This window comes from Mesoplodon bidens (genome assembly GCF_964165515.1).
Source record: "Mesoplodon bidens genome assembly, chromosome: 3".
Lineage (NCBI taxonomy): Eukaryota > Metazoa > Chordata > Mammalia > Artiodactyla > Ziphiidae > Mesoplodon > Mesoplodon bidens.
Genome location: NC_138178.1, coordinates 37,519,088 through 37,536,208, shown reverse-complemented (window position 1 = coordinate 37,536,208; position 17,121 = coordinate 37,519,088). Strand labels below are relative to the sequence as shown.

The window sequence follows — 17,121 nt, the reverse complement described above, 5'->3', positions numbered from 1 at the left end:
TTTTGTGAAGAGCTTTTTAGTAGCTAAATATGGCACCATGTGTTCCGAGGGCAATATAAATTACAGTATGCAAAACATACCACTGGCTGAGGTAAAACACACTGTTCCTGCCTCATGTCACCATGAGGGGAAACACACAGATACTTTTAAAAACACCTTGCTTATAAAAAAGAGTGTCCCCTAGAAAGGCCTCCAAAGAGGGGTTGTGAGGCTCACCCTCCGCTGCGGGGCGTGTCGGGGTTGAGGGGGACCTGTGGCCACCCGCTCGGCCCCAGCCCGGCCGCCACGGCAGCCAGCAGCGCTCCCACCCCGCTACTGCTGGCCCAGAGCTTTGTCCAGGTTGCTCTTGATGGTGTCCAGGAAGTCCGAGGTGTTCAGGAAGTGCTCGTTCAGCTTCACACTGCCAAGAGAGCACCTGCACGTGAGGGCCGCTCCGGCCGGGCCCTCCCAGGGCAGAGTCTGAGCTCAGGCATCCCGACGGCAGCCCCCTCGTGCAGTCATGGGGAGGTCTACAGGCCAGAGGCACCTGGAGCCAATGGTCAAAAGGCCACAGGAAACTCGGCAGGAACCCAGTAAGGCCTGTCTTTGCTTTTCCAGGTGAGTGGGCAACTAGGTACAAGCTCTCTGGGGAGAAGCTGGGAGACGGGTGCAGCAGGGGATGGAAACATTCTGAGCAACTAGCCTCAGGGATGGGGACCCACTCGCTATGCCTGGTGTGCGGAGGCTGGCCCGAGCCATCCCCCAGGCCATGGACCTGTCCTGCCCCCAGCAGCCAAGTTAACTCAGGAGGAGGCCTCTAAGAAGGACCCTGGGCTTCTTTCCACCTGACCCCGAGGTCCCAGAAGGCCAGCCCTGCCCTCTACCCCAGGCCACCCACTTGCTGAGGCCATGGATACAGCCCGCCAGGTCCTTGGTCATGGCTCCACTCTCCACTGTCTCGACGCACACCTTCTCCAGGGTCTGGGCAAACCTGCAGGGAACAGGGCGGAGCGAGACCCCAGCTGTGTGGAGCCAGGGCCCAGATCCAGCTGCCCAGATCCAGCTCAGGCCCTCCCTCTGCACTCACCTGATCAGGTCCTGGTTTCCGTCCAACTTCCCCCGGTGCTCCAGGCCACGCGTCCAGGCAAAGATGCTAGCGATAGGGTTGGTGCTGGTAGGCCGGCCCTGGGGGAAGAGGTCGCAGGGGGATGAAGAGCCAACCAGCCAACAAGAGGGCCACCTGGACACAGCTGCCCACCTCTAGACTGACAGGACCAGGCCCGTGCTCCCAGCCCTCAGGGCCAGTGGGCTCGGGCCCCAGGGGCAGATGGACACGCGGCCACGGTCCTCGCGCTCACCTTCTGGTGCTCCCGATAGTGGCGGGTGACCGTCCCATGAGCAGCCTCAGCCTCAACGGTCTTCCCATCCGGGCAGATCAGCACGGACGTCATCAGGCCAAGGGAGCCAAAGCCTGCAGAGTAGGAAGACGTCTCGGTGCCGGCACCTTTCCTCGGGCCACTGGGGTTGAGCCCACCTGCCCTCCTGCTGTTGTAGCTGCTTCCTTGCTATGTCTCCACCCACCCCCACCTATAACTGGGAGAACAGAGACTGTTTCAGGCTTGTCTACCCTTGTCCTAGGTCTCCAGGGCCCAGTACAGGGCAGAGGGGCACTCAGAGGTGGCTGTCATCAGCCTGTTAGCATAATTCTGCATCCCCTACCTCCAGGTGCCCCAGAGTCTATGGCCCCCCCAGGGCATAAGATCCCCCCAAATTCTGCCCACCCACCCTGGCTGGTGACCAGGAGGCTCATTCAAGCAGAAAGAATAAAGCCTGCAGCCAGCTGTTTCACAGTGATCACTTTATCTGCTCTTTCAGGCCACTTTAAAGCTTTGTGATTTATTTCCAAGTTTTCCCAAATTCCAGATGTCAACCTTTTCTGTGGCCAAGGTCTCCTAGTTTTCAAAAGCACCCCACAGCACCAAAATAAGAATTCTGAATGCCCAAGAAAGAAAAAGTGGGCAACTTCTAGAGGAAAATTATTTGTGTAAGACTTTTTGCTGCTGGGGCAGAGGAAGGGGGAATCCCTTCTCCATTTGCACCTGGGACCTTCACACTCACCAATCTTCATACACTTAAGGGTAACTTTCATGCCTTTCTCTTGTCTGCTAGGGCTTTTCATGCTCCCATCCTAGATGGGAATTGTTCTAGTGAGAGGATCACACCAAACTTTTCAAAATAAAGTCAAAAGTTTTTATAAAGCACTGAGACCCTCTGCCTTTTCATCACAACCTGGCGTGGGCTTCACGTTTCTCCTTATCAGGAGCTAGACCTCGCCCCCCCTCACAGAGCCTGGTTTCTCTTCCACTCGCTATGGATACATGTTGCCTCCTCCCACTATCCTTCCTGCTCTCATTCCCAATACAACTGGGCTATTTCTTTCTGTTCTTCTCTAACGGCTTCACGCAGGCTTTCTGCTGCACCCCAACTTGTGTTTCAGGATGCTCTGGGGCCTGGGGGTTTGCCATCATCCCCAGTATTCTCCTACATCCAAAAGGTTTACTGTGCAAAACAAATTCTCTGTAATTTAAAGAGCATCCGGTTGTGCTTACTCCCCTTTTTCTACTAGAGCCAAACCTAGTCCAAACCTGGAGCCAAGCAGAGTCACTTGGCCCTTTCATGGACAGGAACCACCTCGGGGCTGACACATCTAGCCCTTTAGGACCTGAATTCCTACGTCCTCCTTCCTCTGGAATGGCAGCCTTAGTAATACCCTGGTCCAAAGCTAACTTAGGATCCTTCCTCACTCAAACTCCAGGGAGCCCCTGGTCCCTGCTGTCCACGGGAGACCCTGGAATGAGCAGGCGAGCCCCAGTCCTGCTGCTCCGCTAGAGAAGTGTTCTCCCCGAAGGAGAAAATCCCCCCAGCTGGGGAAAAACAACAGTCCATCCCCGCACGGAGCAGGTGCTGCCAGCGTACCTTGGGCCAGGATGTCTGACTGCACGTCTCCGTCGTAGTTCTTGCAGGCCCACACAAAGCCGCCCGAAGACTTGAGGACCTGAGCCACCATGTCGTCAATGAGGCGGTGCTCGTACCAGATCTTATTCTTGTCGAACTCGGTCTTGTAGTGCCTGGGAGCAAAAGGGCCTGTTGTGGGGAGAGGGCAGGAGGCTGACAGGTTGGAGATCCCTCCCTGAGCCTCAGAGCTGAGACAGGTGCACTGGGACAGCCATCTCCCTGGGTGGGTAAGGGCGGCTGAGGGGACAGGGAAGAAGGGCCATGGCGTCCCTGAGAAGTATTAAAGGGGAAGGCCATTACTTCTCAAAGATCTCCTGGAAGATGTCCTTGAAGCGCCCGTCATAGGCTTTCAGAATGGTGTTCTTGGTGCTCATGTAGAGTGGCCACTTCTTCTGGATGGCATACTGGAAGCAGCTGTGCGCAAATCCCGAGATGGACTGCAGGGAGAGAGAGGTCAGAGAGAGGTCCCTGGTGTGGTCCCCCAGGGCAGGCCCAGGCCCTGGGAACAGCATCCCTTCCCTCCACAAGACCCTCGCAGGCAGCTGGGGTTAACCCAGCATCCCTGGAGTGAGCATCTGTTGTTTCTACTGGCCCAGCATCCCCCTCCCAATTTCTGGGAGTAGCCCCACCAACTGCTTTGGAAAGCTACCACCCGTCCCACTTCTTAGACCATATGGCTGGGGTGGGGCTAATGCCCTCAGCCCACCTGCCCATCTCTAGACTTGATAGTGTGTCCTGGGCTTATCCAATCAGAGCCCTTCCTCCCCTGGGCCTCCATGATTGTCTCAGCGATGGCCATGTGACCCAGGCCTGTACTTTTGCTGGAATCATGAGCAAAAAGGCACTTTTCCGGGACTTCCCTGGTGGTCCAGTGGTTAAGACTCCACACTTCCACTGCAGGGGGCACGGGTTCGATCCCTGGTCCGGGAACTAAGATCCTGAATGCCACAGCACAGCCAAAAAAAAAAAAAAAAAAAAGCAGGGCTCTTTTCTGATAGGGTAGCCAGGCTGGCAGCGATAAGCCTGGAGCTACTGGTGGCCATTTCTTCACAGTCTGAGAATGAGCCCAACCACAGAGGAAAGGAAAGCCAAGAGATGGGGGTAGGGAGGGGAAGAAGTGCTTACCCAGTTCGCTGTAAGCCCAGAGTTGACAACCAATATGCCCCCAAGGACGCACCCGAGAGGGAGTGCAGGAATGGTGGGGAGCATGAGCGCCTGGCTGGGCAGGAGTGGGACAGCCCTCCACACCGGGCCCACTGCAGGGGCCTCGGAACACACCTAAGATGCATTTGCTCTCAGGCCTCAGACCTTCAGGCCACCAACGCAGGACTAGTCAGAACCACCAACCAGATGTGGCTGGAGACAGAGAGACAGGTGTGGGGGAGGGAGCCGGGGAGCCGCTGCTCACCTCATCCGTGTTGTACATGCCCATGCCCACGCCACCGGCGGGGAAGCTGTACACCTCCCACTCCTTAGCTCCACTGCCGTCCTTTGGGGTGAAGACGATCTTGAATGTGCCGGCCCGGTCAGCCACAAAGTCTGTGGCCTTGTACTGCAGAGGTGAGAGGATGGCTCAGACCAAGTGCTCCAGATGCAGGACCCAGGCCCTTGGAGCCCCACTCCCACTGTGGCCGACCTGGTCGCCGTGGGCGTGCCTGCCAATGGTGATGGGCTTGGTCCAGCCAGGGACAAGGCGTGGGATGTTTTTGCAGATGATGGGCTCCCGGAAGACAGTCCCCCCGAGGATGTTCCGGATGGTTCCATTGGGACTCTTCCACATCTTCTTCAGCTTGAACTCTATGAGGACAAAGATGAAGTGGCCCCACTGCAGCCCCCACCTTCCAACCAGAATTTGAACCCCAAGAAAGAACACATCCAGATGGGGGTCCTAAAAATCATCTGGGGGGAAGCAGCAGCAGAGTCTAGAGTGTGCACATGGGCTCCCAAATCAGATTTCCTCGCTTCAAGGTCCAGCTGTGGCACTACCTCTGACTGTCAGCCTTAGGCAAGTGGCTGAACTTAAGCCATAAAATGAAACTGTTGATAAAACACCTGGCCTTTTGGGTTGTTGTGAGGATTAAATGCATGCATGTGTAAAGTACCTAAAACAGTGGCTGGCACATGGTAAGGCCTCTGTCAGTTATTTTATATATATTTATATATATATATATATATACTTTTTTTTTCTTTGGTTGCACCGGGTCTTAGTTGTGGCACGTGGGATCTTCATTGCCACATGCAGGATCTTCAGTTGCAGCATGCAGGATCTTTAGTTGTGGCATGCATGTGGGATCTAGTTCCCTGACCAGGGATTGAACCTGGGCCCCCTGCATTGGGAGCATGGAGTCTTAGCCACTGGACCACCAGGGAAGTCCCCTCTGTCAGTTATTATTATTCCGACATCACACTTGGACGTAGCTGTCTGATGAACCTGGCAGTGTATGGCCTCACTCCAGATGCTCTAGTTCTAGCCCCAGCGCTGCCACTCACCGCCGGGTTCAGCCTAAATTACTAAGACTGTGACCCTCTACTTCCTTGTTCATAAAGTGGGGATGTATGAATCCCAGGGTTCAGGAGAAATAAAAGAAAACCAGCTGAAAGAGCTTAGCACTAAAATGATTCCATACCCTAAAGTCGGGAACAACCTGCATGACAGGAGGAGGCCTGCAGAGTCTGGAGATGTGTCTTGAAGGTTTCCTTCAGGCCCCTCATACTGCAGGAAATGGGGAGACAGAACTCTGCAAGTTCTGAAACCACCCTTTCTTGAATTTCCCAAACCCGGATCCTTTACCCACACACTGGTGCCACTTCATGGAACCCTCGAGAACAACCCCCAGAACCGAGGACCAGCAGCCAGTCCAAGCCTGATGGGGCACTTCTCTGAGACCGCTCCACGGCCACAGAGGCAGAGGGCAGACCTGCAGTGCCAAGACGGTGGCGGGACACGAGGGACGTTCCGAGGCTCTGAAGGACACAGGCCTGACACCCAGCACTACCCTGGACAGAGGTGGCCCCAGGGTCTCTCTGTAAACCTGCCTGCAAAGCAGTCCAGGAGGCCAGAGGGGGCAGGCAGGCTGCCCAAAGAGGCTGTCCTCACTGTGACAGTGTCAGCATCAGCTTCCTCCTTCTCCTCTCTGTGACCGGTGACACCCACACTGGCCAGAGCCACACGGCACAGCAGAAACACCGCCAGCCTGGGAGCAGGGGACACATACCCTGGCCCCAGCTTTGCCACCCCCAACTGTGGAACCTAGGCCAGCCCTCAACCTCCCCTCCCCAGCCTCCTCCACAGGGACCTTGGAGGCTCCGCTGTGTGCTGGGCATTCGCAGGGAGACCAGGGTCATGTCCCAGCCCCCACTGTCCCAGCCGCCCGCCCCCGTGCCCCTCGCACCTTCCACACGGGCCTCGTCAGGGGTGATGGTGGCACACTTGACAGCCACACTGTACTTCTGGGTGGCCAGCGCGGAGTCGATGGTGACCTGATCATTGGTCTGGTCACGGTTTGGGAGCCCCAGGTCAAAATACTTGAGCTGGACGTCCACATGGGGCAGGATGAGCTAGAGACAGACGGCCGGGGCCTGGCATCAGCCCAGATGACTGTGACTCAGGGGCATGTGGGGACGGTGGCAGGGGACACCCCATCAGGGCGTGGAAGAGGAAAGGCCAGCGGTGGGCTGGCCAAAGCTGGCAAGAGGCCGGGCTCTGGAGAGAGGCCGGCAGACCAGGCTGCAGCCTCTCGGAGGGCTCATCCCCTAGCGTGGACCACACCCGCCCTGCAGTAGCCCATCAATTCAGCCAAACCCCAACTCCAAGTGCATCTAGGGCTCTCTATACAGCGGGTTCCCTCTTCTTCCCCACTCAGAAGTGGTGATTCTCAACCTTCTTCTTGAGGACAGGCACATGGACAATGTGCTCTCCCAGGCAGACCCAGCCCACAGCAACTCGGAGAAGCCAAGCAGCCACCCTGGGAACCGTCTGCCATGGTGGCTCAAACATATCACTGTCCTCCAACAGACCCCACGCCATGACTCGCGATGACATCCTTGAACCGCTAAGGAAAGGTTAATGATGTGGTCCCCCCACATTCCGGCCCTGTTCTTCTCTCACTCCCTCAAGGAAGCACATAGGAATGTAGGAGATCAAGATGACACATTCAACTATACTCCAATAAAAAATAAATTGAAAAAAAGAAAAGAAGAAACTCCCGAAGGATAGTCAACTCATGCTGAAACACGAGTTTGTTTGAAAAAACAAAAAAACGACATGATACAGGGTCAGGCTTGAATCTGCACAAATTTTTAAAAACATGCTGGCTTTGGCACAAGCACGTGACACAGATGGCTGAGGACAGTCCCCTGCCTGACGTCATAAGAGCCATGAGTGGCTTGGACATGACAGCAGGGTGAACGGAAGGGGAAAAACAGGACTGCTCCTGCCCACCAGGGTGACGGGTGAACCCTGGGGACCTGAAGTGGGGACCGAACACTGAGCCCGGCCGGCCATTTGAAAGGCGGCCCGCTTCGGGAGGGAACTACCTTCTCCTTGATGAACTGCCAGATAATACGGGTCATCTCATCGCCGTCCATCTCCACCACTGGCTTCGCCACCTTGATCCTCTTGTCGGCATCTAGGACCAGACACACATAGCACATCACACCCCTGGGGAGGCTGGTGGGGGAGCCCCTCTCCTCTCCGGCCAGACCCACCCTTCACCATGGAGGGAGGAGTGTCAGCCAGGGCCCAGCTGCCCAGCATTCACTCCCTCTCCTGCAGGAGCAGCTCCGAGACCACCCAGGGGAGCTGGATCCCCCACTGAGTCTGGCCAGCTGGGACTAGCCAGATGCCAGCCTGGCCAGTCAGATCCTTTCCCCTGGAACCTGACAGCAGAGGAGACCAACACAGAGAATGAGAGCCAGCTGGGGTCACCTTGTCAAGCAGCAAGCCGGGCAGAGGTTGCCTTCGGCTGCTGCCACCCAGTTCCCCAGGGCAGCCCGGAATTCCCTCTTGTCCAATCCCTGCAATGCTATGAGCTACCCCGTGTCCTTCCAAAAACTTCCCTCTAACTGTTGCTTGCAACCTGAGAGCCTGACTAACATGAAGCGAGCAGGGAAACTGTATAGATCACCTCCCATGGGCCTGAGGGTGTACAATACCCTTCACATTTAATCCTCTGAACCACTCCCAAGGGGAGTACAGTAAGTCCCCTACATACGAACCTTCAAGTTGTGAACTTACAAAGATGCGAACGTGCATTTGCATGTCCAATCACGTAAGTTAGCTCATGTGTCTGGTGTACATTGTCACATGCTCACACCCTCTACAAGTGGGTGTGCTTTTGTGTACTTTACTGTACAGTACTGTATAGAGTGCAGTAGTGCAGTATCTTTATTTCAAGCCCAGGATGTGAATGAGTGAAACTGCAGCTCGCCCTCCGTCTCCTGTTGCTGATGATCCTTCAGCTCTACCATCTCCCACCTCCTCTCCCTCCTCCAGTCAGTAACTTCTTGCCTGTTCACTCGATGCCAGCCCCTGGACGTCAGCTGTTGTACTGTACTACCGTACTTTTCAAGGTACTGTACTGCAAGATTAAAAATGTTTTCTTTATTTTTTGTGTGTTTGTTTTTTATGTATTATTTGTGTGAAAAGTATTATAAACCTGTTACAGTACAGAACTAGAGAGCCGATTTTGTTAGTTGGGTACCTAGGCTAACTTTGTTGGACTTATGAAAAATCGGACTTAGGAACGCGCTCTCTGAACGGAACTCATTCATATGTAAGGGACTTACTGTATCATTATCTCCACTTTAAATGTGAGGAAATTAAGGCTCAGAGAGGTTGTCAGCTCACTGCCAAAGCTCACACAGCTTGAAAACAGCAGATCCAGGAAGATCCACACCTTCCTTGATGGACACCTGGGAATGGAATGCAGAAGCCCTGATCCATGCAGGCTCAGGTCCGCCAATCCTTCCAGAGATGCATCAAAGGACTGGACGAGTGACTGATTCAGGCCCAGGGAGATGGTGGAGGAGGAAACAGGAGCTGGTGGAGGCTCTTCAAGGAAAGTCTGACTCATGAGAAAAACCAACAGTCTGGGAAGTGAATTCCAAACAAAACTCAAGAAAATCGTCCACGGGACTTCCCTGGAGGTCCAGTGGTTATGACTCCGTGCTTCCAATGCAGGAGGTGCGTGCTCGACCCCCGGTCAGGGAACTAAGATCCCACATGCTGTGGGGCACAGCCCCCCAAAAAAGAAAGAAAATGGCCCGTCCTTGGGCTTCCCTGGTGGCACAGTGGTTGAGAGTCTGCCTGCCGATGCAGGGGATGCGGGTTCGTGCCCCGGTCTGGGAGGATCCCACATGCCGCGGAGCGGCTGGGCCCGTGAGCCATGGCCGCTGAGCCTGCGCGTCCGGAGCCTGTGCTCCGCAACGGGAGAGGCCACAACAGTGAGAGGCCCGCGTACCGCAAAGAAAAAAAAAAAAAATGGCCCGTCCAATTTATCAGTGCAGGCTGCAGTGGGTGAGGCTTATTGACCCTTAACCTGCAGCAGGGGTACCCAAGCACCAGCATGTGCCTCTGGCCACAGCCTTGGAAGAAACAGCAGCTGCAGAGCACGGCAACAAGATCTATGTGAAACCTACAACCCTGCCTCAGTCACCCCAGGAAGTGTCACCGTCTGCTGAACCCCAGATAAAAGCAGGACCCTGTCCCCAAAGGGGCCCTCCTCAGCCCTTACTTAGGGCCCATTTAGTCTTATGTTACACACAATCCTTACAGATGTAGCTATGGGTCTTTCACCTCACCGAAGATTAGACACAGCAAATCAGAAGAGGGGACAGGATGAAAACCCCAAGTGACATCTGCTAGGCTGACAGCAAGGGACAGAAGCCTGTGAAAAGCAGGCCTAGAAAAATGAAGAAGCATGGCTACCTAGGCTCATGAAAACAAAAGGGACCAAAGCCCAAAAGACCCCAAACACATCACTGTCCTATGAAACACACCACTGCCATGACTCATGATGACATCCCGACCCGCTAAGAAAAAAGTGAATTATGTGCAGCAGAATGACTCACTTTCCAAAGATGTGCAAACAGATTTTTTTTTTCTTAATCTAAAAGGGAAGAAAAATGAGACCCAGGAGGCATGGAGTGTGTCAGGGTCAGGATAGGCCTCACCTGTGTCCCAGGGCCCTGGCTCAAGTGCAGCCTCTGGACGCCCTTGTGGGCCATATGTAGAGAAGCAGAAAGCAAACACAGACTCAAAATATTTCATCCCCCAGAAAACATGGTGGACACGGCTGACACTGCTTCAGCTCCTCCCAAGATGCAGTGGGGACTTTGGACCCAAGCTACTAAATTCCTTCAGCATTTCTGGTCTAAAGCTTGAGTGGAAAGAGCTTTAGGACCTGCAGAAAGTCTGTTGGGCTGTTGCGAGCTAGCTTAGTTTTTAGGAGCATCTTCTATGAGTTAATGTGATGAGAGCCCATCAATTTTTTTTTTTAAGGTACCAAGACTGCAGTAATCAAGTTCCCTAAGTAGAGATCCATTTGGGGCCAGTCCTAAAGGGTTCAGCCTCAGCCTGGGCTCTGCTCAAGCTTTGGGTTTCAGGCACAGCAGCTGGTGTCTTTGGACACCACACTCCTCGATGGGGGAGCTCAATATCAAGATCATAGCAGGCAGCCTTCCCAGCTGTGTATGCAGGTGTCAAACCCTCAGAGACCACAGGACCCACTTATTTACAACCAGGTGCTAAGGGTAAGCACCCCTTCCTGAAACACCTAAACACAACAATGCCTGTCCTCAAAGAGTGAGTATGGAAGGGAAAACCTATCAGTAATGGAGAGAGCAAGCAGCGCTGTTATCAAAGTCAGGTGTGCAGCTTCCCTCAAAGCAACTTCCCAGAGGAGCTGGGGACTGGGGGCAGTGATGTGAGTCATAGCAGCAGAGGCTCATTTTGTTTGGCCCAGGTCGTAGGGTTTTTTTTTAATGTTGATTGGCGACCAAGGCTTAAAAATCAGGCAATTTCAATAACAACAAAAAAACAAATAACCTGATTAATAAATGGGCAAAGGACTTGAATAGATATTTCTTCAAAAATGGTCAATATGCTCATAAAAAGATGTTCAACGTCACTAATCATTAGGGAAATGCAAATCAAAACCACAAGGAGATACCACTTCACACCCATTAGGATAGCTACTATCAAAAAAACCCAAAGGGCTTCCCTGGTTGTGCAGTGGTTGAGGGTCCGCCTGCCGATGCAGGGGACGCGGGTTCGTGCCCCAGTCCGGGAAGATCCCACATGCCGCGGAGCGGCTGGGCCCGTGAGCCATGGCCGCTGAGCCTGCGCGTCCGGAGCTCCGCAACGGGAGAGGCCACAACAGTGAGAGGCCCGCGTACCACACACACACACAAAAAACAAAACCCAAAAAACAAAAGCCCAAAAAACATAAAGTAACAAATGTTGGTGAGGATGTAAAGAAACTGGAACCCTTGTGTATTGCTGGTGAGAATGTAAAATGGTGCAGCCACTATGGAAAACAGTATGATGGTTCCTCAAAAAAATTAAGAAATAATTAAAAGCAGGGTCTCAAAAATATATTTGTATACCCATGTTCATAACAATTATTCACAATAGCCAAGAGGTGGAAGCAACCCAAGTGTCCACCAACAGATGAATGGATAAACAAAATGTGATATGAACCTTCAAGAGGAGAATAGGACTCTGGGAACCAACCCAGGAAGTTTAAGAAAAACTTTCCTCCAAAAAGTTAAACTATATTCATGATTCCAAGTTTTTTTTCCAAAACTGGGCTGCCCATCACTTCAACATGGATGTACTTGCTTTGAAACTAAAAAAGGAAGTGCTTCCATGTTTAAGTGATGGATCTGGACCTACCTCAATAGCTTTTGCCGCTTGTTCTTTTGTTTCAAACTCCACAAAGACAAATTCCCTTTGGATCATCAGTAGACTTATAATGTGGTATACTTATATAAACAACATCACCACCTTTCCCAAATACTTTGTTTGTTTGTTTTTTGGAGCAGAAGACCTTTTAATTAAAAAAGCTTCTCTGTTATTTTTAATTACATGCATTATTACTTTTGGTAATTACAATGCAGTTAAACAGCAACAGAGACTTATTTAACCCATTCAGTCAAACTGTGGACCTCATAAGCTGTAACACCTAAAACAATTCTCTATCAGCATATGATAAAACCTTAGGGTGCTTGCTCCTATGGACACTTTATGTATTACCCAAATACTTTTTCAATCCAGCTGTGATTAACATTTTTGGGAAATAACTCATGATAAATTAGAAACAGTATTAAATATGTAAGGATTTAATAACTATATCACCTAAGCTTTTCACAATTCCTATACCTTACTCAGAAGGTCAATAGATTTCAACTTGAATTTTTTTTTTTAATGTGCTATATACAGACAATGGGATCTTATTCAGCCTTAAAAAGGAAGGAATGCTGACACACTCTACAACATGGAAGAACCGTGAGGGCATTCTGCTAAGTGAAACAAGCCAGTCACAAAAAAACAAATACTGTCTGATTCCACTTATATGAGGTACCTAGAATGGTCAAAATTATAGAAACAGAAAGAAGAATGGTGGTTTCCAGGGGCTGGGGGGGAGAGGAGGAAGGGTAGCTGTTTAATGGGTACAGAGTTTCAGTTCCTCAAGATGTAAAAGCTGCGGAGATCGTTGAACAACAGTGTGAATGTATTTTATACTGCTGAACTGCACACATAAAAATGATTAAGATGGAAATTTTTGCTATGCATTTTTTACCACAATAAAAAATAAGAAATTTTAAAATTCTTTAATGTTTAATTTAAACCAGTTCCCCCACCAAAAGAAAAAAAAAAAAAACCAGAGAAGATTTTACATAAAAATCCAGTCCCTCTTGAAGAATGAATCGCTTCGTCCCACTGAGCCCATGCTCACTCCTAGCAAGGATGAAGGACGGGCTGGTATGAGGGCAGCCCCTCGCTCCATTCCAGGCCTGCCACGTGCCCTCCAGAGTGCCCCAAGGCATCGGAGTTTGAGACCTTGTCTGTTGTTTAGCCACTATGGTGGAGACATCCACACCGTCTGCCCCTCTCTGGGAGACAAGAGGTGACAGGTAACCTGAAATTCAAAGAACAGTGGCTGGGCCTCCCTGAAGGCCTCCTAGGGACAGCCACCATGATCTCTTCAGATGACAGGCTGCACAAACACTGTCCTCTTGGCCAGGGTGTGGGATGAAATTACATCAGTCACAAGAGGTCCATTAGGCCAACTCCTAGTACCAAACACCAAGTAAGGATTTCAAAACCCATCCCCAGGGACTTCCCTGGTGATGCAGTGGATAAGACTCCACGCTCCCAATGCAGGGGACCCAGGTTTGATCCCTGGTCAGGGAACTAGATCCCACATGCATGCTGTGACTAAGAGTTTGCATGCCACAACTAAGGAGCCTACATGCCGCAACTAAGGAGCCCTGGAACCGGAACTAAGGAGCCCGCCTGCCGCAACTAAGACCCGGCACCACCAAATATATAAACATTAAAAAACAAAAACAAAACCATCCCGGTTTCACTATCTACTTGCTCCTCAAGTAAGTAGACCTAGCCTCCAGGCTAGAGGTCCCTCCCAAGACAGCCACCCCTCCACCCGCTGTCTACTTAACTGAACTGCTTTCATCACATTCCTACCCATGCTGCTGTCAGCAGAAGAGAGGCTGCTCAGCCAGCATGGCCCAGAAGAATGTGGGGGGAAGCCCCCAATTCCAAAGGGCTCAAGAAGGCAGGGCAGCAGTTCTGGAAGAGGCTCTAGTATTTTCTTTGGTGTCATCCTTCACTCCTGCCTTTCTCTTACACCCACATCAAAACCATCAAAAAAACTCTACTGGCTCTTCCGTCAAAATTCATCCAGAATCCACCCACGCCAGTACCGCCACCAAGGTCAAAGCCACCATACTCTCTTGCCAGATTCTGACTACGGCCTCCTACCAGGTCCCTGAAGCCAGGATCCTCCTGTTAAAATGTAAATCAGGTCACAAAACTCCTCTCAAAACCCTGCAAAGCCGCCTCTTTCACTCAGAGAAGGCCAAAATCCTCAAAAATGGCCTACAAGCCCCCCATGACCTCCACTGCCTGACCTCATGTCCCATCACTCGCCTTCGTGCACTCTGAGCCAGCCTTACTTTCTGCTTCTCCAACAAGCAAAGGTGCCCTCTTGCATCATGACCTTGGCACCCGCAGTCCTCTCTTCCCCTGAACACTAAATGGCCTGCTTCCTTCACTCCCTCAGTACTTCATTCAGTAGGGTTTTTTCTGGCAGCCCTACCCAAACTTTCACCCACACCTTCCTTGCTTATTTGTTCTCCTTAGCTCTTGTCTACTGTCCATCCCCACATTAGAATTTAAGTTCCATAGGGCAGAAATCTTTGTCTCTTATTCCCAGCTCTGTCCCCAGTGTCCCTGGCACAGTGCCTGGCACAGAGTAGAAGCACAATATTTGTTGAATCCATGAATGAATGTCAAGTTATGGTCAATTCAATCTGTGGTAAGGACTGCTCTGCCATAACCTCCTCTTTGGATGAAAAGTACTCCCTCCCCTCCCCCATCCTGGGATGCATTACCACACAGAGGCCAGTGAGTCCTCACCACAAAACTGCACCAGACCATCACAAATGTACATGGGTGGCATCTCTGCCAGTCAATGGGCTCCCTGTCCTGGAGTAGCTCACAGTTTATCATGTGTTAATATTTGCAATCCGCTGGCATTTTAAACATGGTTTACAGAAGTGTAAACTCCAGGGCGCCGGCCACAGAGGCTGGCTTCCAGTAATCAGACAGCAGTGTCCAGCACCCCATCCTGGAATCAGTGAAAGAGGCCTCAGCCTCACATAAAGGATCTGGAGGCAGGCCCCAAGCCTTTCTAGAGGCTTTTCCTCAAAACCTACTGGGCCTAAACACGACCACCCCAAAATAGCTCTGATGGGATAGCTGTGGTCTTATCTGATGTGGATGAAACAAGGCTCAGTGGAGAACACACAACTCTACTGGTGGGTCTGCAAAACTGAACAATCACTAAATAATTTCCTCTGGAATCTAAGAGTGCAGGCAAATCACCAAGATGTGAAAAGTTAAGGGACAGGGTGAGGAAATGAAGAAGTTCCCAGACTAGGAGTTGAGCCAAGGAAGGATAGATAATTCTCCCACGGAGCTGTCTCCCTCACTGCCCCAAACTAACTTAATCAGAACCACCACCAGCAGTCGCTGGAGGCCTATGAGTTGCAAAAAGGAGACACATGTGGGAATTACCTGGCAGCAAAAACACAAGAGTTATTTTAGCCAAAGCATATTCTTTCCTTGTCATCAAGGGGAATGCCAAGTATTCTGTCTCCAGCAGTGTTGCCAAGTAACAAGTTAGCAGAGGTCACAATTGTACAGTCTCATGTCCAGCTCAAACACCAGGCCTTCTCCTCGTTAATAACCAACCCCACTTGGGGGCTTCTGGAAGGACCTGAAACTGATTGCTCTTTTCATGTGTTATCAAAATTCAGGCCTCAAAGGGGCTTTTCTTGTTTGTGTGGGTTTTTTTGTTTCTTTTTTTACCGTCAGTGCAGAAAAAAAAAAAAAAAAAGGAGAATTGGAGAATGTATCTAACTTCCACCATATTTTGCTGAAGGTGGTACCATATGGGAAACTTTTTTGGGGCCTGGGGACACTTAGAACCTCGAGTTGCAGGGCCGACTCCTTAGAGATAAATCCCATGTGAAAAACAGAAATGCCCCTTTCTCCTTGAAAGGGGAGGTGGGGTGCTGGGGCTCTTCTCAGCTCTGGTCAGCTGCTTCCACACTAGGTTAAAGATTACCTACTCTAGCAGTAAGACCAGCTTGCCTGGGCCCCACCCCCTCCTCCTCACTCCAGGGAGCTGCTGGCCAGGTCAGGATAGGGGTTTCCGTGGCAACAGGCATTCGACAGAGTCAAGGGACATACACTGTTCCCTGTCTCTTGTAGCTGGCGATGGAGAGCCAGGGGGCCGACCAATGCCAGACCTGGCAGCCTGACTTGGTAATGGAAGTTCAGGCTACCTCTTGCTTATTATGCCCTGCTTATTAAGACTATTGTCTTCTCTCCTAAGCAGGAAACTAAGGGTATCACAGAAGCTGTGACGAACGATTTGGGAAAGTGACATTTTGGCGCGGCTGCCGGGTCTCCCCTGTCGGGTGAGCGGGGCAGGGCCAAGGAGCAGCTCAGGAGCGGGCTGGCGAGAAGAGGCAGGTCAAGCCAAGGAGAGGCCCCAGGATGGAGCTTCAAATGCGTCGACAAGGAGAATGGGGGCGTCCAAAGCGAAAATAAAAAGGAGACTCCTCCATCTGTCGCTAAAAGGCTCCAAAAATAGCTGACGAGGGCCTGACAGCGAGGAGGGATCACTGCGCGCCCGGGTGAGAAGGCAGGGGAAGTGGATACCTCCTCCTTCCCCTCCTTTGTCTGAGCAGGAACCGCGCCGGGACCCTCCCTCACTCGCGTGGACCGGGCCAGGCGCTCCAGCACCCACTCGGTTGCTTTGTCTCCCTCCAGGGTCGCAGGGCGGGCAGAATACCCTCCGAGCCCGGGATACCCCCCGCACCCCCTGCAGGAAAATCTGGGGGCGCGGGGCAGCAGGACCGGCATCGCCCGGGCCACCAGTTGCCACCTTCCTTCAAGTCCTTCCCCCGCCCCCCGCGACTGGCACGGCCTGGAAGGTGGGTCAGGGGAGCACGTTCCCGTCCGCCGGCTCTTTGTGTGCCCTAACCCGCCGTCCCCGGCTCGCGAGCGTCCCGGGTCGCGCTCGCTAGTCCCCGCCCGGAAGGACGCCACGTCGCGGTGCCAGGCGCGCACCCCGCCCGGACCCTCCTCGTGGCACTCACAGTGGCGCCGCGGCTGCTCTTGCAAGTTGGGGGCTGTCACGGCTGCCGGCGCCCAGGCCGGCCCGGAACCGGAGGCTCTACAGAGCAAGCGTACAACCCGCAGGTAACCAGCCATTCCGAGCGGGTGGGGGCGAGCGAGCGAACGAACCGGGGTAGGCGAGATCCTAGCGCCGGCCACTGCTCCCGGCTGCCTGGCGGCGGGCTACGAGGCCT

The 17,121-nt window shown here is 52.4% G+C and overlaps 1 protein-coding gene across 3 annotated transcripts; it reads right to left on the bottom strand.

Moving 5' to 3' along the window:
- Window positions 1–17,113, bottom strand: IDH2 (isocitrate dehydrogenase (NADP(+)) 2). 3 transcript variants are annotated; one of them, XM_081227028.1, is made up of 11 exons: window positions 17,057–17,113; window positions 7,531–7,622; window positions 6,387–6,552; window positions 4,631–4,791; window positions 4,403–4,546; window positions 3,295–3,431; window positions 2,956–3,107; window positions 1,338–1,450; window positions 1,067–1,164; window positions 878–970; window positions 1–400 (listed from the first exon to the last, which is right to left on the bottom strand). In XM_081227028.1, the coding sequence occupies exons 2-11, from the start codon at window positions 7,579–7,581 to the stop codon at window positions 313–315; spliced, it is 1,203 nt and encodes a 400-aa protein (XP_081083154.1). In that variant the 5' UTR covers window positions 7,582–7,622; window positions 17,057–17,113; the 3' UTR covers window positions 1–312. The 3 variants fall into 3 exon arrangements, with proteins under 3 accessions (XP_081083154.1, XP_081083153.1, XP_081083155.1); XM_081227027.1 differs by lacking the exon at window positions 17,057–17,113 and adding an exon at window positions 16,909–17,041; XM_081227029.1 differs by lacking the exons at window positions 6,387–6,552; window positions 7,531–7,622; window positions 17,057–17,113 and adding an exon at window positions 5,622–5,720.
- Between the last annotated feature and the right edge of the window lie 8 nt (window positions 17,114–17,121).